At 41.5% G+C, this 21,867-nt stretch overlaps 1 protein-coding gene across 1 annotated transcript in view; it reads right to left on the bottom strand.

Moving 5' to 3' along the window:
• Window positions 1–11,267: 11,267 nt before the first annotated feature.
• cacna1g (calcium channel, voltage-dependent, T type, alpha 1G subunit) overlaps window positions 11,268–21,867 on the bottom strand; it is a 254,326-nt gene continuing 243,726 nt past the window's right edge. Inside the window, 5 exon segments of the mRNA XM_040135842.1 lie at window positions 11,268–12,474; window positions 12,476–12,754; window positions 16,333–16,502; window positions 16,816–17,005; window positions 19,567–19,689. Coding sequence (XP_039991776.1) covers window positions 11,752–12,474; window positions 12,476–12,754; window positions 16,333–16,502; window positions 16,816–17,005; window positions 19,567–19,689 — 1,485 coding nt within the window. The 3' untranslated portion in view covers window positions 11,268–11,751.

Raw genomic sequence — 21,867 nt, 5'->3', positions numbered from 1 at the left:
TGAAATTTTACATGGTTTCCGCAGTTCAACACTTCAGCTGATTTCAACTGCTTCCAACTTTAACACTTCAGCTGACACCTCAAGTGCTTTCTCTGGCTTTCTCTAGCACTTCACCTGAAATTTCTGATAGGTCTGGTTAGGTCCTTACTCTTATATCGCTGCCAACGGCACTGCCATTTTTTCTTCAATTCAATACTAGAACAATTAACAATACAATAAAGAAAAACCCGACAGTTCTTAAAGCAAGAGCCGGAGCACAGCAGAGCTTTTGTCCTTCTGCATTATCAGCTCTGTCCTTGAAACTGCAGACTGTGAAGGTGTTTCTGGGAAGGTGACATATTAATTAATTTTTTGCACACCTAGAATTTTAATTTATTGGCTATTAATGCATTTAGCTACAACAGTGTACCCATATTTAACATGTATATTAAATAGTGGTATTTCATAAACGAATGTAGATTTCAGACACTGGTTTAATCAGGTAATTGAATCCAAATCATTGTCATACATATGAGCAGAGCTTCAGGCACCAAGCCTTGTGCTGGGAGGACATGCCATATATTTAGTTTGCCTTGTTATCTCCTCTGATCTTCCTACTCTTTTCTACCTTTATGTGGCTTGATTGTTATTCTGTCCAGAGTCAGACTGGCCATCAGAAATCCCAGGACAAATCCCAGTGGGCCAGTGCATCGATGGGCTGGAAATGTCAAACAACGCATAAAGTTTTTATCGTCCCTTTCAGTCCCTTTAGGCCCTCTCTGTGTTCCTGTCATGCGTGGTTTGCCTGAGAGTGTGCTCTGTGTGTGTGTGTGTGTGTGTGTGTGTGTGTGTGTGTGTGTGTGTGTGTGTGTGTGTGGAAATTTGACATCACATAATGAAAGGGAAGCACTAATCATACAGCGTTCAAAAACAAGCACGATAGAGGAGCTCAGAATGTGCCAGCACAGCTTAGATTCCCTGGTGTCAGCTATAAAATATTAAAAATGAGAATATAAAAGGACCACGACAGGTGAGAGAAAAGGCAGTGGGGGATACGACAAAAGAGTGGAAGGGTGGAAAAAGTGAGAAAGGAGGAACATGTCGGAGAATCAGTGACAGTGAATGAAGTTGTGTTTGAAATGGGTTTTTTGTTCAGGTGCTGTATTGCGTTAATGGCGGTGTATGGAGGGTTAAAATGCCAGTCTGGACCAGTATTTAATATATTAACTGAGTTTGAAGCAAAGTTAGAACTTCAAAATGTGAATCTAACTTCTTTAAAAATTTGTTAGGCAACACTGGCACTCCGCAAAAGAAAAACGGGAGAGCGCATAACGGAAGCTTGTTAAGCCGAAATTATTTCCCCTTCTAAGTGCCTACTGGGGATGGAGGATTTAAAAAATATCCCTAAAAAAAAAAGAATCAAAACACCTTTCTTGCATTCTCCCTTTCCAAGCCACACTGGAGCATCATCATTCATTGACAGCCCAACAGAACCACAAAACACACTTTCACACACTATTGCTACAGCAGATAAACCCTCCACATTTACACTGCAGATCTTCGGTTGATGCTTTCGAGACAAGGCCATCCACAGTCTCAGCTGTCAATGTCCAGCGTCAGTTTGCATCGGAGTGCTTGCCGCTGCTCATTCATGCTATATGCAGAGAAAAGCAGACCTCATTCAAAATTCCCTTTAAATTTTTATACGTTTGAACAAGCATTTGAATGTAGAGATGGGAGCTGTGTCATCGCTAGTTGTCTGTAATTTCTGTTAACAAACATCTTTATACATAAGTGATTACTTTAGGAGTTTACTGAATGATTTTAAATTCTTAGCAGATTTTGTATGGACGAGTCTCAAATGACTTTTATACTGTTAAACTTTTAAAAACTTTCTTTTTTTATTAAGGGAGACTGTGATTGGCACAAACTGCAGCAACACCTTGCACAGTTCTTTGACGTAATTTTGGCTCTATGGATGGCAGTGTTGGTCCGTGGGTCCACCAACTTGGTCCAGACTGAAATATTTGATGAATACCATGATCATTTGTACAGACAATCATGTCCTGTGATGATCCCTATCCTGACCATCATGTTGACATTTTTAGTTTTAATGAGCAACTTAAAACCAGCTGAAAATCTTGTTTTTGCTGATTCTGCTCTTCACTGGCTTAACGTCTTACCATGCTGCAGAGATGTACAAGTTCTCTCCGGGGTGTGTCCGTAAATCACTTTAGGGTAATCGCATCCAGCATTCGAGTGTAGCTGGATGTGAAAGGGACTTGAAATTTTTAACAAGAGAGAGGAGTGCAACACTGCTGTTAAAGGGAAACTCCACCAATTTTACACATTAAAGTGCGTTTACAGATGTTTGGGAGTACTACTACATTTGTGAAAAAGTTGTATAAAGCCTTTTGTGGCTCCAGAGGGAGCTGTGTTAAGTCTGATAAATGTCCTCAGCTGACTCAGCGTCGGTGTGGTCTGAAGACTACAAGTTTGAAAAAGAAAAAAATCTGCAGGCGTGGAGCTGGAGGGAAGTGAGCTTTCAGTAGTAAAGATTTCATGAGCTTCTTTAAGGTTTTTTTAGGTTCTGTGCTTTTCCCTGGCCTCCAGCACCACCGTAAGGAATCTTGGAGTTCTCTTTGATCGGGATATTTCCTTTAACCCCACATAAAAAAAAAATTCAAGGACTGCCTTTTTTCACCTACATAACATTGTAAAAATCAGGCACATTCTGTCTCAAAAAGACGCTGAAAAACCAGTCCATGTTATTGTTACCTCTAGGCTGGATTATTGCAACTCCTTATCAGGCTGTCCCAACAAATCTTTAAATACTCTCCAGCTGATCCAGAATGCTGCTGCGCAAGTACTGACAGGAACTAGGAAAAGAGATCACATTTCTCCTGTGTTAGCTTCCCTGCGCTGGCTCACTGTAAAATCCAGGATAGGATTTAAAATCCTTTTCCTCACCTACAAAGCCTTTAATGGTCAGGCACCATCACATCTCAAAGAGCTCATAGAACCCTATTACCCCACTAGAACACTATGCTCCCAGAACTCAGGCTTGCTTGTGGTTCCTAGAGTCTCAAATAGTAGAATGGGAGGCAGAGCCTTCAGTTATCAGGCTCCTCTACTGTGGAACCATCTTCCAGTTCAGGTTCAGGAAGCAGACACCCTCTCCACGTTTAAGAGGAGGCTTAAAACCTTCCTTTTGATAAAGTTTATAGTTAGGACTGACTCAGGCTTGTCTTGAACCATCTCCTAGTTATGCTGCTATAGGTCCAGACTGCCGGGGGATTTCCCATGATGCAACAAGCTCCTTTCACCTCCTCTTCCTCTCCATCTGTACACATTCATATCGGATCAATGCTTGTTACTAACTTGACTTCTTCTCTCTTCCGTAGTTTTGTGCTGTCTCGTCTCTCTCTTCTCTCCTCCTGTCGCTTTCTGCAGGTATTTCTGACCTTGGAGCTGCAGAGTCTGGATCTGTGACTGCAAACCACCTACTGCCCCCATGATCCTGCTCAACACCCACTGCTCCAATTATTAGCCATATTATTGTAATCATAAGTTTTATTGTTTTTCTCATTAATATTATACATCTTACTGTGGAACCTGTATTATGCTATGTTCCCTTTTCCTTTTGTTCTCTGTCTCTCTCTCCCTCTCTCTCTCTCTCTCTCTCTCTCTCTCTCTCTCAACCCAATTGGTCGAGCCACGAGCCGGGTTCTGTTCTATGTTTCTACCTGTTAAAAGGGGGCTTTTCCTTGCCGCTCTCGCCAAGTGTTTGCTCATGGTGGAATGTTGGGTATCTGTAAATATAACTATAAAGAGTCCGGTCTAGACCTGCTCTATATGAAAAGTGCCCTGAGATAACCCCCTCTGTTCTCTGCTGTATAAATAAAACTGAATTGAATTGAATAGAGCAGACATCTGTAGTATAGCCTCACTGATACTGGATTTTTGAGACTAATACCATGACCAAATATCAGTGTATTTGTCAGCTGATAAGCAAGAGAAATATGTGTACCAAAATGCCAAATTAAGTTTGAGGTACAAAATATCCACCCGTGTGTGATGATAAAAAAATATACCAAGGCTGGATAAACATATATGCAAATTTTTGTTTGGCTGCAGGTCAAAGTTTTTAGCTCCGTTACTGCTTAAAGGAATACTCCGCTGAAAAAGTGTGTTTTGAGGTTCAAGAAAAAGACTGCAGACTTTTTCCCTCATGGTAGTCACAGAAGGTGAAGTTGCCTCCCAGTGTGAAGGAAAAACTGTAGAGAATCTATGATTGTTTGGAACATATTGAATCTAAAGATTTAGAAGTGGTTCGCTGTCACTCAATGCCTCCCATGGGCTACATTGTTACTGCTGTGAATCCAAGCTGACTGCAGGTGACGTCCTCTGTTGAGTGGCACAATGCCGAGTATTCAGAGCCACAATTCAAGCCTAAAGACAGTGAGTAGTGATTTCTCCTTCAAGAGGTTTCCTTTAACTATCATTTTGGTGTGAGTAAGCAATTATTTATCAAATATGTATAAGCATGGCTGCATACGATAAGCAATTATTTAAAAGCTCATGAGAGCAAGACAAATGTAGAATACTGAAATCTTTCAGAAAAATGAGGTCCATAATTCAACTCTGCTGTCCTTAAATCATGTTGTATGCTGTTATAATGTTATATACTGTTGTTGTAAAGTGAGTAGCATATAAATATTAATTAACAATATTTATTCAGGATATTTACATATGCGATGTACAGGGACTTTGCTGTACCTTTGTTTTACTAGATGTTTTAGCAGGATGCTAAATAGGATCACCGAGCTGATTTTGAAAATGTCAGTGGTTGTGCTTTCAGTTACATTTACAGGATCCCTGACAGGGAGATACTGTTATTACTAGAATTGTGTACATAGGGCCTGCATTTTAACGAGATGAGTTTGCAGCCCACACATATGCACACTGAGACACACACACACACACACCAACACACACACTACTTGAGAGATACTTGAAAGTATTAGTTAGTATAGGCCGGCAGGGGGTGGGAACATGGGCCCACCAAAAAAGTAAAGCTATAGAGTTTCTTAAAAAAAAAAATATTTGAATGCACTGAACATCACCAGCTTCAGCCCCAGTTTGTGCCTCTCATGTATTATCATCACATTTTAGTCACAGAGCTAAGCACCTGATTATACAAAACATAACCCAAAGAATAAATAAATCATCAGCCACACCTTGAAATACATGCTGTTTCATCTTATATGACGATATGCAGAAAAAAAAAATGTTCTGAAAAATGTTTGACCAAATGTGCAAAATGGGAAGACACTTTTCATCTTCTGTCCAGAGTCCTGCACTTTTCCAGTTCAATCAAACAGGGTCTGAAACTGGCAGCTGGGCTGTACAGGCAAAATCTGTGGGGGTGCAGGAAATGGAACCAAAAACAAATGTTACAAAATATAACGAGATACATAAATAAATATGGGCACCCTCGCACGGCAACTCACACACTCACTGCTCTCCAGGTCCGTGTGTAATATTAGCACAGTGCGGATACCTTCTTTGATTATTTAAGTTTTCCGACATGACAATGGAATTTAACTGTTAACTGACCGTGCTTTTCTGGCACTGGTGAGCAGTTCTGATTCACAGTTTGAACATGGAGATCATTTGTATAATAGCAGCAATTCTCCGAAACCCCATCTTTTATTATTTGGTTTCCAGATTTAAAGCCTGGTTAAAGAGCTTTTTTCCATTGGATAAATGAAGACATGAGACATAAATTATGTTTTTCAAATAGGGAGCAGGAGGAAATGTATTATTTCACCTGTATTAATTGTATAGTTCACAGAATGGCCCCCGGTGCCGGCTTCCATGCAGTAGCTGCAGAATATACTGTGTATGTATACTAGCATACTGCCTAAACTCACCTCGAGTTTTGTTCAGGAATTTTCATACCTTTTATCAGTCATTATGTTCCAATATGACAGAGTTCTTAATGTTGCCGATTTTAATATCCGTGTTTGTAGCCCTTCTTCCTCCTCTTTTACTTCTAATTTTATGAGAAATTCTTTGAGACTACACTCGACCTTTTGCTCCCCCATGGTTTGTGTGTGGAGGATTTGAATTTGGTTGATTTTGCCATCTCTGATCACAAAGCAGTGGTCTTCTTGGTATTGTTTCTCTCCTGACCCCCCCCCCCACACACACACATGCTGATTCGCTCCCGCACCCTAAATTCACTCTCTGTTCCTTGTTTCTGTCAAGCTTTTAATGCCCCAAACATTAAATGGTTTAATGGTTTAAGTTACCATGACCACCTGGGTCTCACAGTAGAGGAGCTTGTTTTTAGCAGCTTCTGCACCAATATCTTAGATTTTATAGCTCCTGTCCAGTACAAAAATTCAAATCCTCTTTTCTACCATGGTTAAATAAAGAAATAAGGAATTTGAAAACACAATGCAGGAAAGCAGAGTGGAAATGGAAGAACGGTAAACATAGTGATTCCTTTGCTTCTCTTAAACATCTGATGTCCACTTAGCTAATAGCAAAAAAGGGCCATAATCCCAAAATTCTCTTTAAAGCCATAAAGTCTGATATTGGTTCCCCGCTTCTTCACGACTAACTCACTTAAGCGAAATCTGTCTGTCAGCCCTTGAACTCATTGTTGCATTTTCAGAATCATCTGCCTGCCCTTCAGACTGCTTTCCTATTTGGTTTTTAAAAGCAGTATTTCAGATATTTTATCGATTGTTAACTGCTCTCCAACTACTGGAATTTTCCCCTCCGATTTTAAACAATCCACCGTTCACCGCCTCTTAAAGAAGCCCTCTCTGGATCCTTCTGTTTTAAATAATTTGGACCTGGCTCTAAGCTGCCATGTTTATGTAAGATTTTAGAAAAAACTGTCTCCACAAAAATGATTTCTTTTATGAACAATCATCAAATTTTCGAATAATTTCAATCTGATTTCTGCTCACTGTACAGCACTGAGACATAGTCACCAATGACTTTTTGCTACCGTTGTTGCAGGCTTGTACTACATTTTAGAAAAACTATGGTGGCATCAGTGATGTGGCTCTGGATTGGTTCAGCTGGTATCTGTCTAACAGGCCCTTCTCTGTTGTGCGTGGAGATGCCTCCTCCTCTCTCTGCTCCTCTCTTTTGCCTGGTTCCACAGGGGTCTGTTCCCGGTCCCGTTTTATTTACTATATCCATGTTACCCCTGAGGCAAATCTTGCGTAGACATAATATCGATTTCCACTGCTATGCGTACAATACGCAGCTGTATGTTCCAATAACACCTGGCACCACTGATGTGTTATCTATTAGGTCCTGCCTTGATGAAATTAAGCGTTGGATGTCCAATAATTTCCTGCAGTTGAATGACTCCAAAGCAGAAATAATTGTAAGTACACCACCTGGCCCCAGAACTAGCAGCATTAACAATCTCTCACCTAGTCTGGGTGTCTCATCTAATAATGCTTAAAAAGAGGCCCGTAACCTCGGTGTTCTTTTCAACTCAGAGTCGTCCTTTGACAGTCAGGTGACTAAAGATGTGCAATCCTGCTTTGTACAACTGAGATATTTAACAAAGATCAGGCCATTCCTTTCATTTGCAGATCTAGAAAAGGTCACACATGCTTTTATCGCCTCCAGACTCATCTAATGCAGTGCTCTTTATTCTGGTGTCAGCAGGCGAAACATCTAAAGACTACAGCTGATACAAAACGCAGCTGCCAGGCTTGTATAAGAGAAGGGACCACATCAGACCTATCCTTGCTGACCTTCATGGGTAACCTGTGAGTGTTTTAATTGATTTTAAGATTTTGCTGCTTGTTTTTAAAGCCTCAAATGGGCAGACTCCTGCCTTTATCTGAGATCTACTAACTCCCTATGAGCCTGCTCGCTGCTGGAGATCCTCCGGCAGGGCCCTACTAACGGTTCCAAAACCTCAACTTGTCATTAAAGGTGACCGGACCTTTGCTGTCTGGGCCCTCAGCTGTGGAACTCAGTGCCTGAGGATCTAAGACAGGTAAGCTCCGTATCCCCTTTCTCTTCTTAAAACTCATTTTTATCCTATCGCTTTGTCTTAGCTGATAGTATTTGTTGTAATTGTTTTAATCATTAATCTTGGTTTAGATTCATGCTTTTGATCTATTACTTTTCTTCCATTTTTTTACTGTAAAGAACTTTGTAACTGTGTTTTGAAAGGTGCATCATTATTAAGATTATTATATACCGTAAACAAAGACAATAAAAAAAGAGCAACACGTACAGAAATGCCCCATCCCTGGTGCAGCCACATCTCCATCTCAAAGGTTGGCAGTTTGAAGAAGTTCTCGTCAATGTTATTGAGAAGTCACTGAGCCGAAGGCAGCATTTTGATTGACTCTGAGTTTGAAACGGGACACTTCCTTTGATCTGCCTTTGAAATATCAGTGAAAATGAACATAACAATGGCTTAATCTGTTAATCTGCTGCTTACAAAATGGTCTTTGTGGGTTTATTGTCTCTAAACTATTGAGCAGTAGTATGTGTGATGTGTGATTATTGCTGTTTAAAGCTGCATTATTTCTATGTTTTATGCTCAGATCATTAGATCAGTTTCCAAAGACAGTTGTTTTTTTAAACACAATCGCCTCAGGAGTTCTCTTTTACACTTGCAGAGATATTTGCACTTTCATAATTACATTTAATTAATGACTTCATTTATTCTTTATGCATAAAAGTTAGACCAAATATTTATACTTTAAAGTTCAGCAGTAATTATACAATAGGCCCCAGAACACTGTGTGTAAAAAGTCTTATTTTTCCTGTACAACTTTGCTTTGTGTCTTTCGATTTTTTATACATTGTAAATTTTGCCTCCCAATATGACAGTGTCATTAATTAAATTTATAAATGAAACGTGTGCTGTGATGTATGTTGCTTACTTTTCATGAGAACTCATGGTGCTCATACATCAGAAACAATGGTGAATAATGATGTTTTAGCGCCTCATTCCCTGCTGTTCAGGTTTGTGTCAAAATGTTTCCTGCATCTCTTCTCCAACTGTATGCCGTAGTTGTCTCTGCTAAAAGCAGAGAGGCTATTTTAGGCTGCGACCGCATTTATCTCCTGGTTATGCATGTTACAACACTGGTGCTGTAAAATACAGAGCAAGAGCTCCGAGTTCAGCAAGTGTTACATCATTCTCACTGCCATACAACTATGCAATTATGTAACGGTTACAAAAGGATAAAGTTATAAATAACCGCTGCTAAAGGAGATGATCATGATTTTGTTCCAAATGGAGGAACATGTTAACATCCCTTGAGATACAGCTAAAGCTCTTCACCTTGCTGCTGCTACCAAACAGCGAACAGCAACTGACAAAAGGCCCAGACATTTTAAAACCATACATCTTGTGTCTTTATAGCCCTCTTTAATCTCCACTAAGTGATCCTGAAGGATTACAACAGATTAAAGGGAAGGTGGCCTCTTTGTCAATGCTAAATGATGAGAACAGAGATTTATCCTGCTGAAGTTGTTTCTACACTGCCATGCACCATGTTTAGAGAGACTCAAACTGTTACAGTTTTCTCCTTAGACAGTTACATTTCTGTATAGACAAAGCCTAGGAATGTGGAGTTGGTAGGGGAAACCTAGCCCCCGTCTCTATTGAAGGATGGTCTTTCTCAGTTAAGCCAAATTTATGCTCGATGGTCAAAGGGTTAGCAGGATTCCCAGTGAAGATACCTAGCGGCGTAGTTTTTAATTTGTAGTTCAGGGTTGGATTTCACCCGCTGATGGCCACCCAACTACAGATGTATCATACATGACCGGACCGAGTCCTGCTTTAAAAGAGCACTTTACTGATTTACCATAGCACTCCTTTAACATTATCAGCTCATGATGGACAGTTAAAAAACAACGATCAGAATTGATGCAGCAGAACCACAGATATCGTCTTTTTTATTTCACGCATTCTTCTTCCTTGTCACAACCTGGTGCCTACACTGCCCACAATGCAACTCGACCAGCAACAATTGAGATTCAGGTATGTTAAGCTAATGACGGCTAATGTAGCCTGGAGCCGGTAGCCTCAATCAGAGATGAGGAGCAGGCTACAGAGGTCTGGGAAGCTCACTTCTTTCTAACTCCACAACGACAGAGGATTTTTTTCATTTTTCAACTTGTAGTCTTCAGACCCAACCCCCGCTGACTCGAGTGACATCAGCTGAGGACATATATCAGACTTCATGCAGCTCCCTCTGGAGACACTAAAGGCTTAATACTACTTTTTCACATACGCAGTAGTACTCCCCAGCACCTGGAGACAGACATTGATGTGCATAATTGGTGGAGTTTCCCTTTAATTATATTCCCCACAGTAACTGTTTCACCTCACTTTGTGACATAGAGAGACTATGGGTCACTCATATAACTAGAGTTACATCGAGGTATCTTTCATTCACTGTGACGGAAAACGGTGATCGTGGTGAGCAGAAAGTTTGCAGTAGAGATGGCTTTTCTGGTCATGGGTTACTTACCTAAGATGTCAATGGAAAGATCCGATCTGTCTCATGAGGTCAGATTTATTACGCTGTTGCATCTGAGCAACCTAAGAGCCATGTGTCTGCTATGACAGTCTCACTCAGAGATGAGATGTGAGGAAGGCACATCAATTTCTGCAATCCAGAGGGACATAACTCTGCTGCAGGCTGGTTGCTCAGACATACACACACACACACACACACACACACACACACACACACACACACACACACACACACACACACACACACACACACACCTGAACATGACAAGTTGGATTAGCACTTTCAAGTAAGAAGTCAAACTTAAAGTCAGGTTTAAAAAAAACAAAACAACAACTGTATGATCAAATTTAAACTGTTTTTCTCACATTGTTCACAATGTGGTGCTGTCTCGAACACACAAGAGAATCAAGCAATCAATGAAAAAACTTCGAGCGTAGCCTCCTTTTTCCTCAAACAATCAAACCACCACGGTCTAATGCATGTGCTTAAAAATCCAAGCTCAGTTTAATGACTTGTTTTTTTATATATATATTTATATATTATTCCTACAAATACATGGTTTTCAGCACTTTGAAAAACTTTCACTTTCCTCAGTAAACCAAGAAAGCTAGAAATATCCTACAGTGAAAAAAAAAGACAAAGACAAACCCTTTTTGACAAAAAAAAAAAGAAAATCACAAAAAAGACATGAAAATAACAACTGAATGAAATTAATAAAAACAACATCCTGTACAAAGACTACGGCCCAATAATTTAAGAAAATAGGGTCTCTAAAATGTTCATATTGCTTTGTACCTCCACTGACGGGGCAAAGTCCACCCTGTGCAACACCAGGCAGTTCAGATGGCGACCACAGAGGGCGCCAAATCCCAGGTGCTGATGTCACTCCAGAGGTGTTGGGGTCAAGCTGCAGCCAGTGGCATGCAGGGCTAGCTGAAGAGAAAGTCAGGTTTGTTGTTTCACGTAGTTCTCTTCTTCTCTGGTTGTTTTGGCAGGAACAATACAAAGACAAGGGATGTTCACACTACTACAGTACTGCACTCCTTATGAAACCAAGGATGTTTTTACTGTTTCTTGTAGTTTTACCATTATTACTCTCTACAGCATTATTTCTAGAACTATCACCATCACAGACACACAGAGTGCATCATGTGTTTGTGTGTGTTGAAGGTTCGTCCGTCTGTGTGTCTGTGTGTATCTGTGTGTGTCGGAGTATCAGTGTTCAGTGCTCAGAGCTTGTCTTCTCAAAGGAGAAACTGGGAAGTGTCAATAGCTTGGGGTTGGTGTTGGGGTTTGGCGAGCCTCCGTCCTGTCCCGAACCCTCTCCAACTCCTTGGTCAAAGGACTCCTTGGAGTCACTTGATGGCGCTCTCCTTCTCAGGTAGGTGTCACGGCTGGGCAGAGGAGGGGGCATCCCTAACCCGCCAAGCCCACCAAAGCCCGCGTAGAGGCCAGACTGAGGCTCCAGTCCATCAGGAGGGTCTACAGAGATGCAGGGCGGGCTCATCTTCTTCTTGCGCCGAGGTGAGGACAGCGAGGTCTGAGTTGGGGTCTGCCTCTGCATCTGCAGGCTGTCGGCTCTCGACACAAAGCCGGAGGAGGTGGAAGTGGTGCTGTGCTGGGGGCTGGACTCCAGCGAGGAGCATACTTCTACAGAGTGGCGTCGAGGGTCGTCCAACCAGGAGGAAGGGCGGGGACGGGGCGGGAGGGTGCTGCGGCCCTGCGTGTCAACGCTGTGGAACCTCTTCAGCTGCCTCAAATATGGACTCCGACTCTCGCCACAGGCTGTGTAGGAGCTGTAATCCTCTTTACCATCACGACTGTCCTTTGCCGCGATGTCATCAGCCAACCCCGAGCAGTTAATGAGGGACACTTCCTGATCCACTGAGGCCTCTTCCTGTTCGTGTGGCCTAGCTGGTAAGAGTGGAGGAGGCGAGGAGGGAGGAGGAGGAGGAGGAGGAAGGGGAGTAGGAGGCGAGGCGGTGCTGGTCGGGTTGCTGGGTGTGCACGCTGCCAGGGCACGAGGGTTTAGGGGAGGCGTCTGGGATGGGGGGGGCGAGGCAGAGAGCAGGCTGCTGATGTTGATGGGAGCAGGGTGAGGGAGAGGTGGGGGAGGAGGAGGAGGGGGATGGAGGGAAGCCCAGAGAGGCCACATTCACAAGTCCTTCATTGCTCTCCCCTCCTTCCGAACACAGGGCCTCCTGAGAATCAGTAGACACTGCAACCTGGAAGACGCGGCATGAAGGGGAGGGGGGGGGGGGTGAAATATGTAGGAGGCAAGGAGATGGAGGTAAATGAGCATGGGGGGAGTTGGCGAGAGTACGGGGATCAGAGAAGACGACAGGGGAGACTAGTTAGTGTGAGGTGATGAGGATGAGAAGCAGTAGTTTGGGTCAAAGTTCACAGTCTGGCCAGCCGAGTCCCAGAGTCCTCATTTTCTCATTGCAAGAAGTGTGGGTTTACAACATTCTGCTGTAAATTATAACACAGAGGTTACACTGCATTGCTCAATGGCAGAAATCCAAATTAAGATTTGCCAAGAGTAAGTTGAGTAAACAACCTTTGACTCCGTTGGATGCTTTCTTTCGTTTTTTTTTTAAATTAATTTAAAGCCCCCCTCTACTCAACAAATATTATTACTGTTCCTTCACTGGGTGTTTAAGCTTCACTGTGCAGAATAACATATGAGCAGAGATGGACAGTAAATCTGAGTTTAACACATGTACACGTGTATCAGTAGGACTCTGTGACATCACAACTATTTTGGAAGTTCGGACTTTTCAGTGAAGCCGGAGGCATCTTTTGTGTCCGGCAGTTAAACTTTTGAAATTAATATTACATAAAATATTCATAGATTTTAGACTTTTCAATGAGAGAGAAGGAGCCGAAATATTTTTAAGAATTTTTAACTGATTAATTGAACTTTATTTTGTGAAAAATCTTATCCGATAATATTAATAGTTCAAAGCTGAATATTTTTAAATGCCATAAAACGTATTTGGAGGGGGTCTTTAAAATGACCGACATGTGAAATTAACTAATTGTACACAAAATCCTCTGAAACATCATGATTAGAAAAATGACTGTTTGAAAATCTTTCAGCTTGTTGGTAAGAAAGAAAGAAAATTTTTCCTGGGTTATGTTAAAATTCAGCACGTCAGACGAGGTTTCCAAGTCCTAGATACCACTCCAAGTAACAAGCTCATATCTTTTTTCATTTTTTCAATGCAGCATCCGGCCCAGGAGAGTGTATGCTGCTTTTTTTGGTTTCAGTGGGACAGAAGGACTCAGCTGATTGAATGCTGGCTGAGAAAGTGAACTCTGAGCCAGACCACCTGACTCTCTAACCTTTGACCATTCACACAAAACCCTGTAAACCGTCAGCAATAGAGTTTTCAGTTGGATTTACGACCGAATTCGGATCAAAGTTTGCCTTCATCCTTACCTCTGTACAAAACCATCTACAGGGTGTGAGGTCAACAGTTAGAGGATGAACACAACATTTAACTACTGTAGGAGAGGAAGGGTTAGTAAGCACAATGGTTGCTAAACTCATAAAATGACTCATGACTTGTTCCTCTCAGGCCAGTTAAAGTAAGATACGAATCTATGAGGATGGGGAAACAAGGCATGCATGAGTTTTAGGGCACAGCATATTGATAAATATGTTTAGAAGCATGGGTTTCCCTGCATGGGCCTCAATGGTGTGACCACAGAGACACCTAATGGTCAAAGAGATGACAACAAGGCCAGGCCAATCACCAGCCACAGCAGTGCAACACCAAGTAACAGATAATAAGACTGGAAAAATACTAAAAAATGAACACCCTGTTAGACTTTTTAAAGCAAAACTGGGTTAAGTACATTAACTATCACTGACAATTATGTACCTTCAAGCGCTACATCATTCAATAGAAAATACACAAGTGCTATATCACCATGGTGCTGCGTATGAAAATGGCCAGATGCACACGGACAAAACTTCCCTGAGTTGTATAGTTTGCAGTGTAGTAAGTTCACTGCATTGTGGTTAAAATTTTCAGCCAAATAATATCTAAGTCTGGCTTAAATACATTCTATCACACGGCTACTGAATAATCCACAGATGCAATGTTACACATAGCTCCTGCTGCTTGTATAAAATACAGGGGAATTGATCAACTCAGAGTCGCATTAAAATTTCCTACATGTGAAGCTACCTGTTAGAGGGTTTTAGATGCTTTGTGGCTGATGGTTAGCAGAAGACAAACCTCCGGGCAAATAAAAGACAAAGGCGGGAAAAAGGACGGAAGCCTGTGTGTGTGTGTGTGTGTGTGTGTGTGTGTGTGTGTGTGTGTGTGTGTGTGTTTTAGTCTGTCTCTCTGAAGATGAACATGGAGGGTTTCTGAAAAGCCCGGTGGTAGCTAAAGTCTGCTGTTTGTCGCTGTTTCAGAAACAGGAGTATCTGTGTTTGAGCGGTAGCTCAGGGTCAGGTGGCACTTGGGCCTAACTGAGCTGAGATCAGAGAATAACAGATACGATATGGAGAATGAGACAGCAGATCAGTTAGTAACAGACAGGAGTAACAGGAAGGAGGGGAGAGAAAAGGGAGAGGAGAAGTGAAATTGTTTAGAACATGCAATGTGGAAAGATTTAAACCAATGTTTCTCTATGGTGGAGTTTTCGGGCCAATCTGAGACTGAAAGAAAAAAGTTGCAATATCTTGAGAATAAAGCTGGACTTTTATGAGAAACAAGTCATATTAATATGAAGTCCTAAGTTTAACATAAAAATGGCACCTTGTGATGAGAGTATATTAAAAGAAATTAATACAATATGCTCTTCGGACCGGCTGTCTGGAGGAAACCATCCACTGTTTCAAAACATCCCACTCAGAACTTAGATGAGAAGATTGATTCCATTCTCATATCTGGCTGATCAATATGATCGGAACTAGCAGCAGGTTAGCTGAGCTTAAAACTGCAATTTGTCATTTTCATACTTTTTTTCTAGAAATTAAATTAATAAAATACAAAAAGTTTATTAGTGAGCTTTACAGGTGCTAATAGGTGGATTTTGTTACCTTGGGGGGAGTCAGGCTAGCGGTTTCCCCCTCTTTCCAGTTTTTATGCTAAACTAAGCTAACCGGCTACTGGTTGAACCCTCAGGGTGGTATCAATCATTTAGCTAACTTTTTCAGTGTCCTTACAACAATGTCAAAGAAGTTTCTTTTTGTGAAACCATTACTTAATAGTTAACCTGTAGTTATTACCCAGTGGATTACCTTGTATAGCCTTGTACTAATATTACTGTTAATATTTTTCCAAAATAATGCATTTTCCTCATAAAACTTAGACTTTATTTATGAAATATTCCATGTTGTTTCTCCAAACATGAAATAATAAAAAAAGATCATGTACTCTTTATCTTTATTTTTGTACTATTATGACTCATTATGACCTTTTCCTCAAAATTATAACCTTATTCTCACAACATTTTCCCTTTTCCCCTTCAGAATATTATGGTTTTATTCCAGAAATATTTATTTTTTTCCCAACAGTGGTTCTAAAACTCTGATCTAATTCATAATCCATAACCTAAATGTTTTCACTTGCAACACTCCTGCAGCTTTAATCAGTTAAATCAGGTCCTTTAGTGTTTGGTATTACTAGAAAATTTTATAGACCAATCCGTAATCACACATTGTTGAAACGCATTGACACAGAACACAATTCTCATCACATACGGTATGAAATGAACAGGATAAGACTAGAAAGTTGATTTTGGAGCAAGGTGAAAATCTGAAACAGTATGATTTTGTCACCTGTCTGCGAAGCGTGCGGCTGAATGTGTGTGTGCGTCTGGGAGGGGGTAGTCGTGGTATACTCTCCGAGTCTGAATGGCTGTGGGGGCTGATGGGTCTGAAGAGGTCTGTGGGAATGGTCAGCTGTTGGGAAAACTCCTCCGGTTGCGAACGTACCGAGGCACTGGAGCCTGCACACAGACAGACACAGCACTGATAAATAACAACAAAACACTTAGAGCAGCTGTGTTAATCTCAGAGGAAATGACCTGCCATAGCCTGATGTCAACCTGCATTTTATTAAAAATCAAGGCCTCCCACTTCTGTTCTATCCTAATGAGATGTCACAAATTCAAACTCTAAACAAATAAAAAAGCTACCAAGCTGCGACAGTGATGTCTTAGAAAAAAAGTTTAAAAGGCCAGCAAGTGTTGTGTTTTGTTGCAGGTGGTAGTTTCATTATAATATGGCTTTTATCAAAATGAAATAAATTTCCCACATTACCTAATTTGGCCCTCTGGGGACCCTGCATCTGAGTTAGAAGCTGTGCTGGATTTGGCGCTGTGTGGCTAAAAGGCTGCAGGTGGAGGAACATGTAGCTGTCGTTGGGCAGGGAGTGTGTGCGTCCCACCGTCGGCTTCCTGATGCTCAGTAGGTTGTCCCCCACTGGCTCCCCAGGATCGAGCTGCTCCGGCTGTGAGAAGAGTGAAGAGAGTCAGGGTCCCTCTGGAGCTAGAAGGGCTCTGGCTACTCTTTAACTCAAGCGCTCTCACACTCTTTCTAACACATTCACAGCTGATATTGCTCTAAGACAAAATGTGAACAAAGAGGCGGTGATCATCAGCATACATGGAAAACAGACAGGATCTTTGCACGTTGGAGTTGACTGGCACAGAGCTGCCACAGATCACAGTACTGTTCCAATTTCCAAGCACTTTCATTTTTTAAGCATTTTGTGTCTGCATTTATCCGCAAAGTCATGTAACTTTACATAAGCCTGCTCCGTGATTGTGTGTCAGCTAGGGCAGTGTCCTGCAGCCTGACCCGTTACAGAACGAGTTCACAATCATCACAGAGCTACTGGAGCCCCAGCACACGTTACAACCCCGTAGGAAACACATAACAACTCAAAAAAGAGTAAAAACTACCACACCAGAAGACAGCACAAACACAGAGGAAGACTGATAAGAGAGGACTGCGAGAAAAGACGTGGACTCACATGTAAAGCACACAGGAAAAACACAGGGAAGGAAAAGGACAGAGAAAGTTAGAGAGAAGAGAAAGAAAAATAACAGAAGAGACAAAGGGGAGAAAACTGCAAACTGGCAGGTGAGGAGGCGCACTACTCTACCGGACTGGACTGGACTGGAGAGTAACACACACCAGGCTGGAAAAGTGGAATGAGAAAGAGAAGAGAAAGTTGGAGGGCACATGATTAGATTCACCAGGGCTCTTTCAGTGCCACTTGTACTCCGCCACTTCTTCACTGACTTGCTTTTTTTGTATTTGTCCAAGCACAATCCAATTAACAGTGATTTCATGTCATGTGCTGGCTGTGGTTCTCTGTTTCTGAGACTGCTGATAGTGTATATAAATCGATCCCTGGCCTGGATATGCAGAATGAGCCAAGGTTACAGTGACCCTCTCTCTGGAAGACATGTTGGCTACTGGGAGGCGATGCGATCATTAAAGAGCCAAATTGGTATTTAATTATACCCTGACACCCTGATGACATTCAATTCATTTTCAATTTAGAGTGAATATGTCCTCTCCCTCAATGACAGAGCCCTCTGGGATGGGACATCACAGAGGAAAGTGTAGATTCACTCAGGTGAAGACTCATACACATAAGCCTCAATGTATGACAAAGTATCCTGGTATCAGAAAATAATGGATGAGGTGGTGACAAAGACCGCAATGATATGAAGCAGTGGCATTCCTTCTTAGAATGTCCATTATTTTCTAGATCAAATGACCACTTAATACTACTACCTTGATGTGTTTACATGGGGCATAAAGTAGATCATGTTGCAATGGTGTGTGCACTTAAGCACTGATTTGTAATGGTGGTTAGACTATTGACCCTTATCTATGGTTGAAGTGTCCTGATATATGATTTTAACTCCCACCTGCCAGCAACTCAGACACATATTCAGGATGTATACATGTATTTACATACAATAAAGTATATTAGTTAACACATTATTTTATTGGTCTATAATTTCCTGATAATTTCCTTTGACGTTTCCTGGAAAGAATGATGAGATACAAAGTTCTGCCCAAGTTATTGGAGTTCTGTCAGTTGTGTTACATTTTTAATAGTTGTTGATTTCCAGAGCAACCGACTCCATTTAATCCCAAGTAAACATTCAGTCATTATTTGTTTATTATTGGAAATATCTATGTAATTGTATGTTTGCCTCTCGACAAAGTTTAAATTTTCCATGCTCAGCTGACGCGCTGTACACTGCCCAAAAGACTTGATGTTTTGCAAGCAATTCATTGGAACTATTTCATTGGAACTGAATCTATACAGCACCTACTTCACTGTCACCATAATTACTAGCAAATTACATCGTTTTTTCCAGGAACCTTCCTATAAATTCAAAGTGACTTATCTGTTCCTTTCCAAGAAATTGTAGGAAACTATGGGACGTAAAATAAATTGCTACTGTATTTTCTGTAGGTGTGGTGTAAAGTAATTCATTATATTTGGTCCAGTGAATTAAAAAATTCTTTAAAGCCATTATATATAAAAAGTAAGACCTCTAGCAGTGCTACGGAGCAATGTTCTTACTAGTGTGTCTCCTTTTTTTGTATTTCTTTGTAGCGACCAATGCATCAGCAAAGGAAAGGAAGAAGAAGACAGCTGGCAAACATAGATGAAAAAAATGAAGAATTTAAAATATTAAAAATTGGCTTTGCAAATGTTTTAAGAGGATGAAAATGCATTAAGTATGTGTGTTAGACCTTCAGTGAGGAACACTGAGTGTAAAACTATTTTAACTTTTGTTTATTTGAGGGACAGGCCACCTTTACACCATGTGAAATATATAAGTTCTTCACACAGTGGCATAAATAATGTTTTTAGTTGTGCTGGGACTACAGGTGCAAAGTAGCTGTTTAGCTAATTTGAGTGTAGTGGGGGGACAAGTGGCTTGGGAAGCGCCCTGGGAAAGTGAACACTACAAGATACTGTAGAGGGGAAGAAGAGGAAGAGGAATGGAGAAAGAGAAAGAGAGGAACTGTCAGTACATTGCATTCCAGACTGGTTAGAAAGGGGGGGTTAAAATCGTCGGGGGCCGAGTCGTCTGTCAGAGCTAGGGACCAGGATTTCTCAGAGGCCAGAGACAGAGCTTCCATCTCCGCTAGAGGGATCTAGGCAGGAAGAGACAACGGCTGGTGAGCAGAGAAAACAAACGCACACTCCGTGCAACACACAAAAATAAGGACACTACACACAAATATGACCTGTAGCTAACAGGATAATACAACAACATACACAAAACCAGAATAATGTAGTAGAGCAAAAGCAGCGAGGAGAAAAGACAACAGAAAATTTGGGGACTAGGAACTGTGTGAGAACAGTTTTTCACACCTTTAGACTTTATAAACTGTATTTTGGACTTACCAGCAGCAATATTATGACATGGTACAGACACACACACAATCACACTCACATGGGGAAGGGGTGTACGCTCTCATGCGCTCTCATGCCCACCCCAACAGACCGGCACACCGATTGGGTAAAAAGTTAATGGATTTTTTGATGGTCCACTGGCCCACATTATTATGTAAGAAAGTACCAATCAACTTTATTCACTTGTTAATTGAAGATGCGGGAACGCTGTTCCGGATCGTTCTGGCCCACTTTAACCCCTGGGTAGGGGATTCATTTTTATTGTATGGAAATGTGCAGTAATTTCAAAGTTGTGGTTGTTAAACAGAGCAGATTTAAGCGCCTGCATGGCTCAATTAGCTGAGTCCAAGGTGCTAGTTTTGAGTTTATCGTATCACTGAACTCTGCATCCGAGAGCTCTGCAGAGTGTTGCTTCAGTCCTGGAGGGTTCTGGCTGCTGTATATTTTGCCTTGCAGCGGTTGAAGAGGGAAAATGCTCTCTGAAAGGCAAATGGGCCATCCTTGCAAAGAGGGGCAGGAGCTGAGACTGCTAATGTATCTTAAAGAGCTGCAGAGAAGGAGAGGTGGCCTTAGGCGCCTAATAATGACATCTCAAAACCATTTAAAGCTTTTAGAGAATGAGGTTTTGCAATGCTAATTTAATTGGCTAAAATCTGCCTTCAAATGAGGAAAGGAAGGACCCAGATGCATTATTCAGTGCCTCGGTGATCCATAGCTTATTGATTGAACCAGTACTTTGCAGACTTGACTGTAAGACTGTGAGCTACTTGCTTCAGGAATGCTTTCAGTGGGTCATCACTTTGCTGCGACTGATTGGCAAAACAGGTATACACATATATAAACACACAAACATGCTACTTCCGCATACAGACACATACAGACAGAGAGCTGTGAGGGGGAGACAGAGCAAACTCCATATCACTGATGCTGCTGGAGCAGACCAAAAGCCTGCCAAGCATGAATGAGTATAAGTGGGTGAAGACGTGAGCGAGGGGATGAGATCATAGCTGAGGCGGGATATGACGCACTGCACTGTGGTGGGCAACAGGGCTGGGTAGAGAGGGAAAAATATTCAATGTGGAGGAATGCCAGTACAAAGATGGTAATGGCTGTAGGGCTGCAGGACATTTAACAAACATGAAATTACAGGCTTTTTCACTCAATTACGAGATTAAGTTCTACGGGCAGGATGTACCGTCTTTCTGTCTACTGTAGACTGCAAAACTTATCAGTCTCTCAGAAATTTAGTCTGGTATAGAGTCATAAAGTTTTATTTTCATGAAAACAAACAGTACATTCTGCCAGTAGTGGTGAGAGATAATTTCACATGTTTCCAATAATAAGCAATTGATACAAGAGTCAAAAAAAAAGCTCATCTCCATAATTGTGAAGTAATCTGCATTATTTAAAGGGTCAGTTCACCCAAATTACAAAAAAGCCAATTTTTCTCATTTACTTCTAGCGCTTTGTTTCCAAACCTTTTTTGACAACAAGTCCTCCAACCTAAACAACCATATAGGTTGTTGGTCCTCTGATACGACCCATAGAAGCATTTCCTAATTTAGCACTCCTGCGGTGGCAGGCGATATACCACAGATACACTGTTAAAGATCACTTAAAAATCTTCATTAAGATTCGAGGACCTTTGTCGTCATGGTTATAATAATAAACCTGTGGTTAGGGTTACAGGATGACCGTGGTTAAAAGAAACAACGTTGACCGTAGGTTTGAACCTGGAAATGGGCTCCTATGTCGTCCAAGTCCATATGCAAAATTTGTCGCTTTATAACAACATCACTTGACTTCCCTCTTTGTTCCCGTCATAACTACTATGGCCACTAGAGGGCTTAGACGGAGCTATGAGTCAGAACAAGCCGCTTGCACGGACAATTTCTGGGCTCATTTTTTATGAGTGG

This window comes from Xiphias gladius, chromosome 9, assembly GCF_016859285.1.
Source record: "Xiphias gladius isolate SHS-SW01 ecotype Sanya breed wild chromosome 9, ASM1685928v1, whole genome shotgun sequence".
NCBI lineage: Eukaryota > Metazoa > Chordata > Actinopteri > Istiophoriformes > Xiphiidae > Xiphias > Xiphias gladius.
Note: the sequence above shows the minus strand (reverse complement) of the source record. Positions and strands in the feature narration are given on the sequence as shown.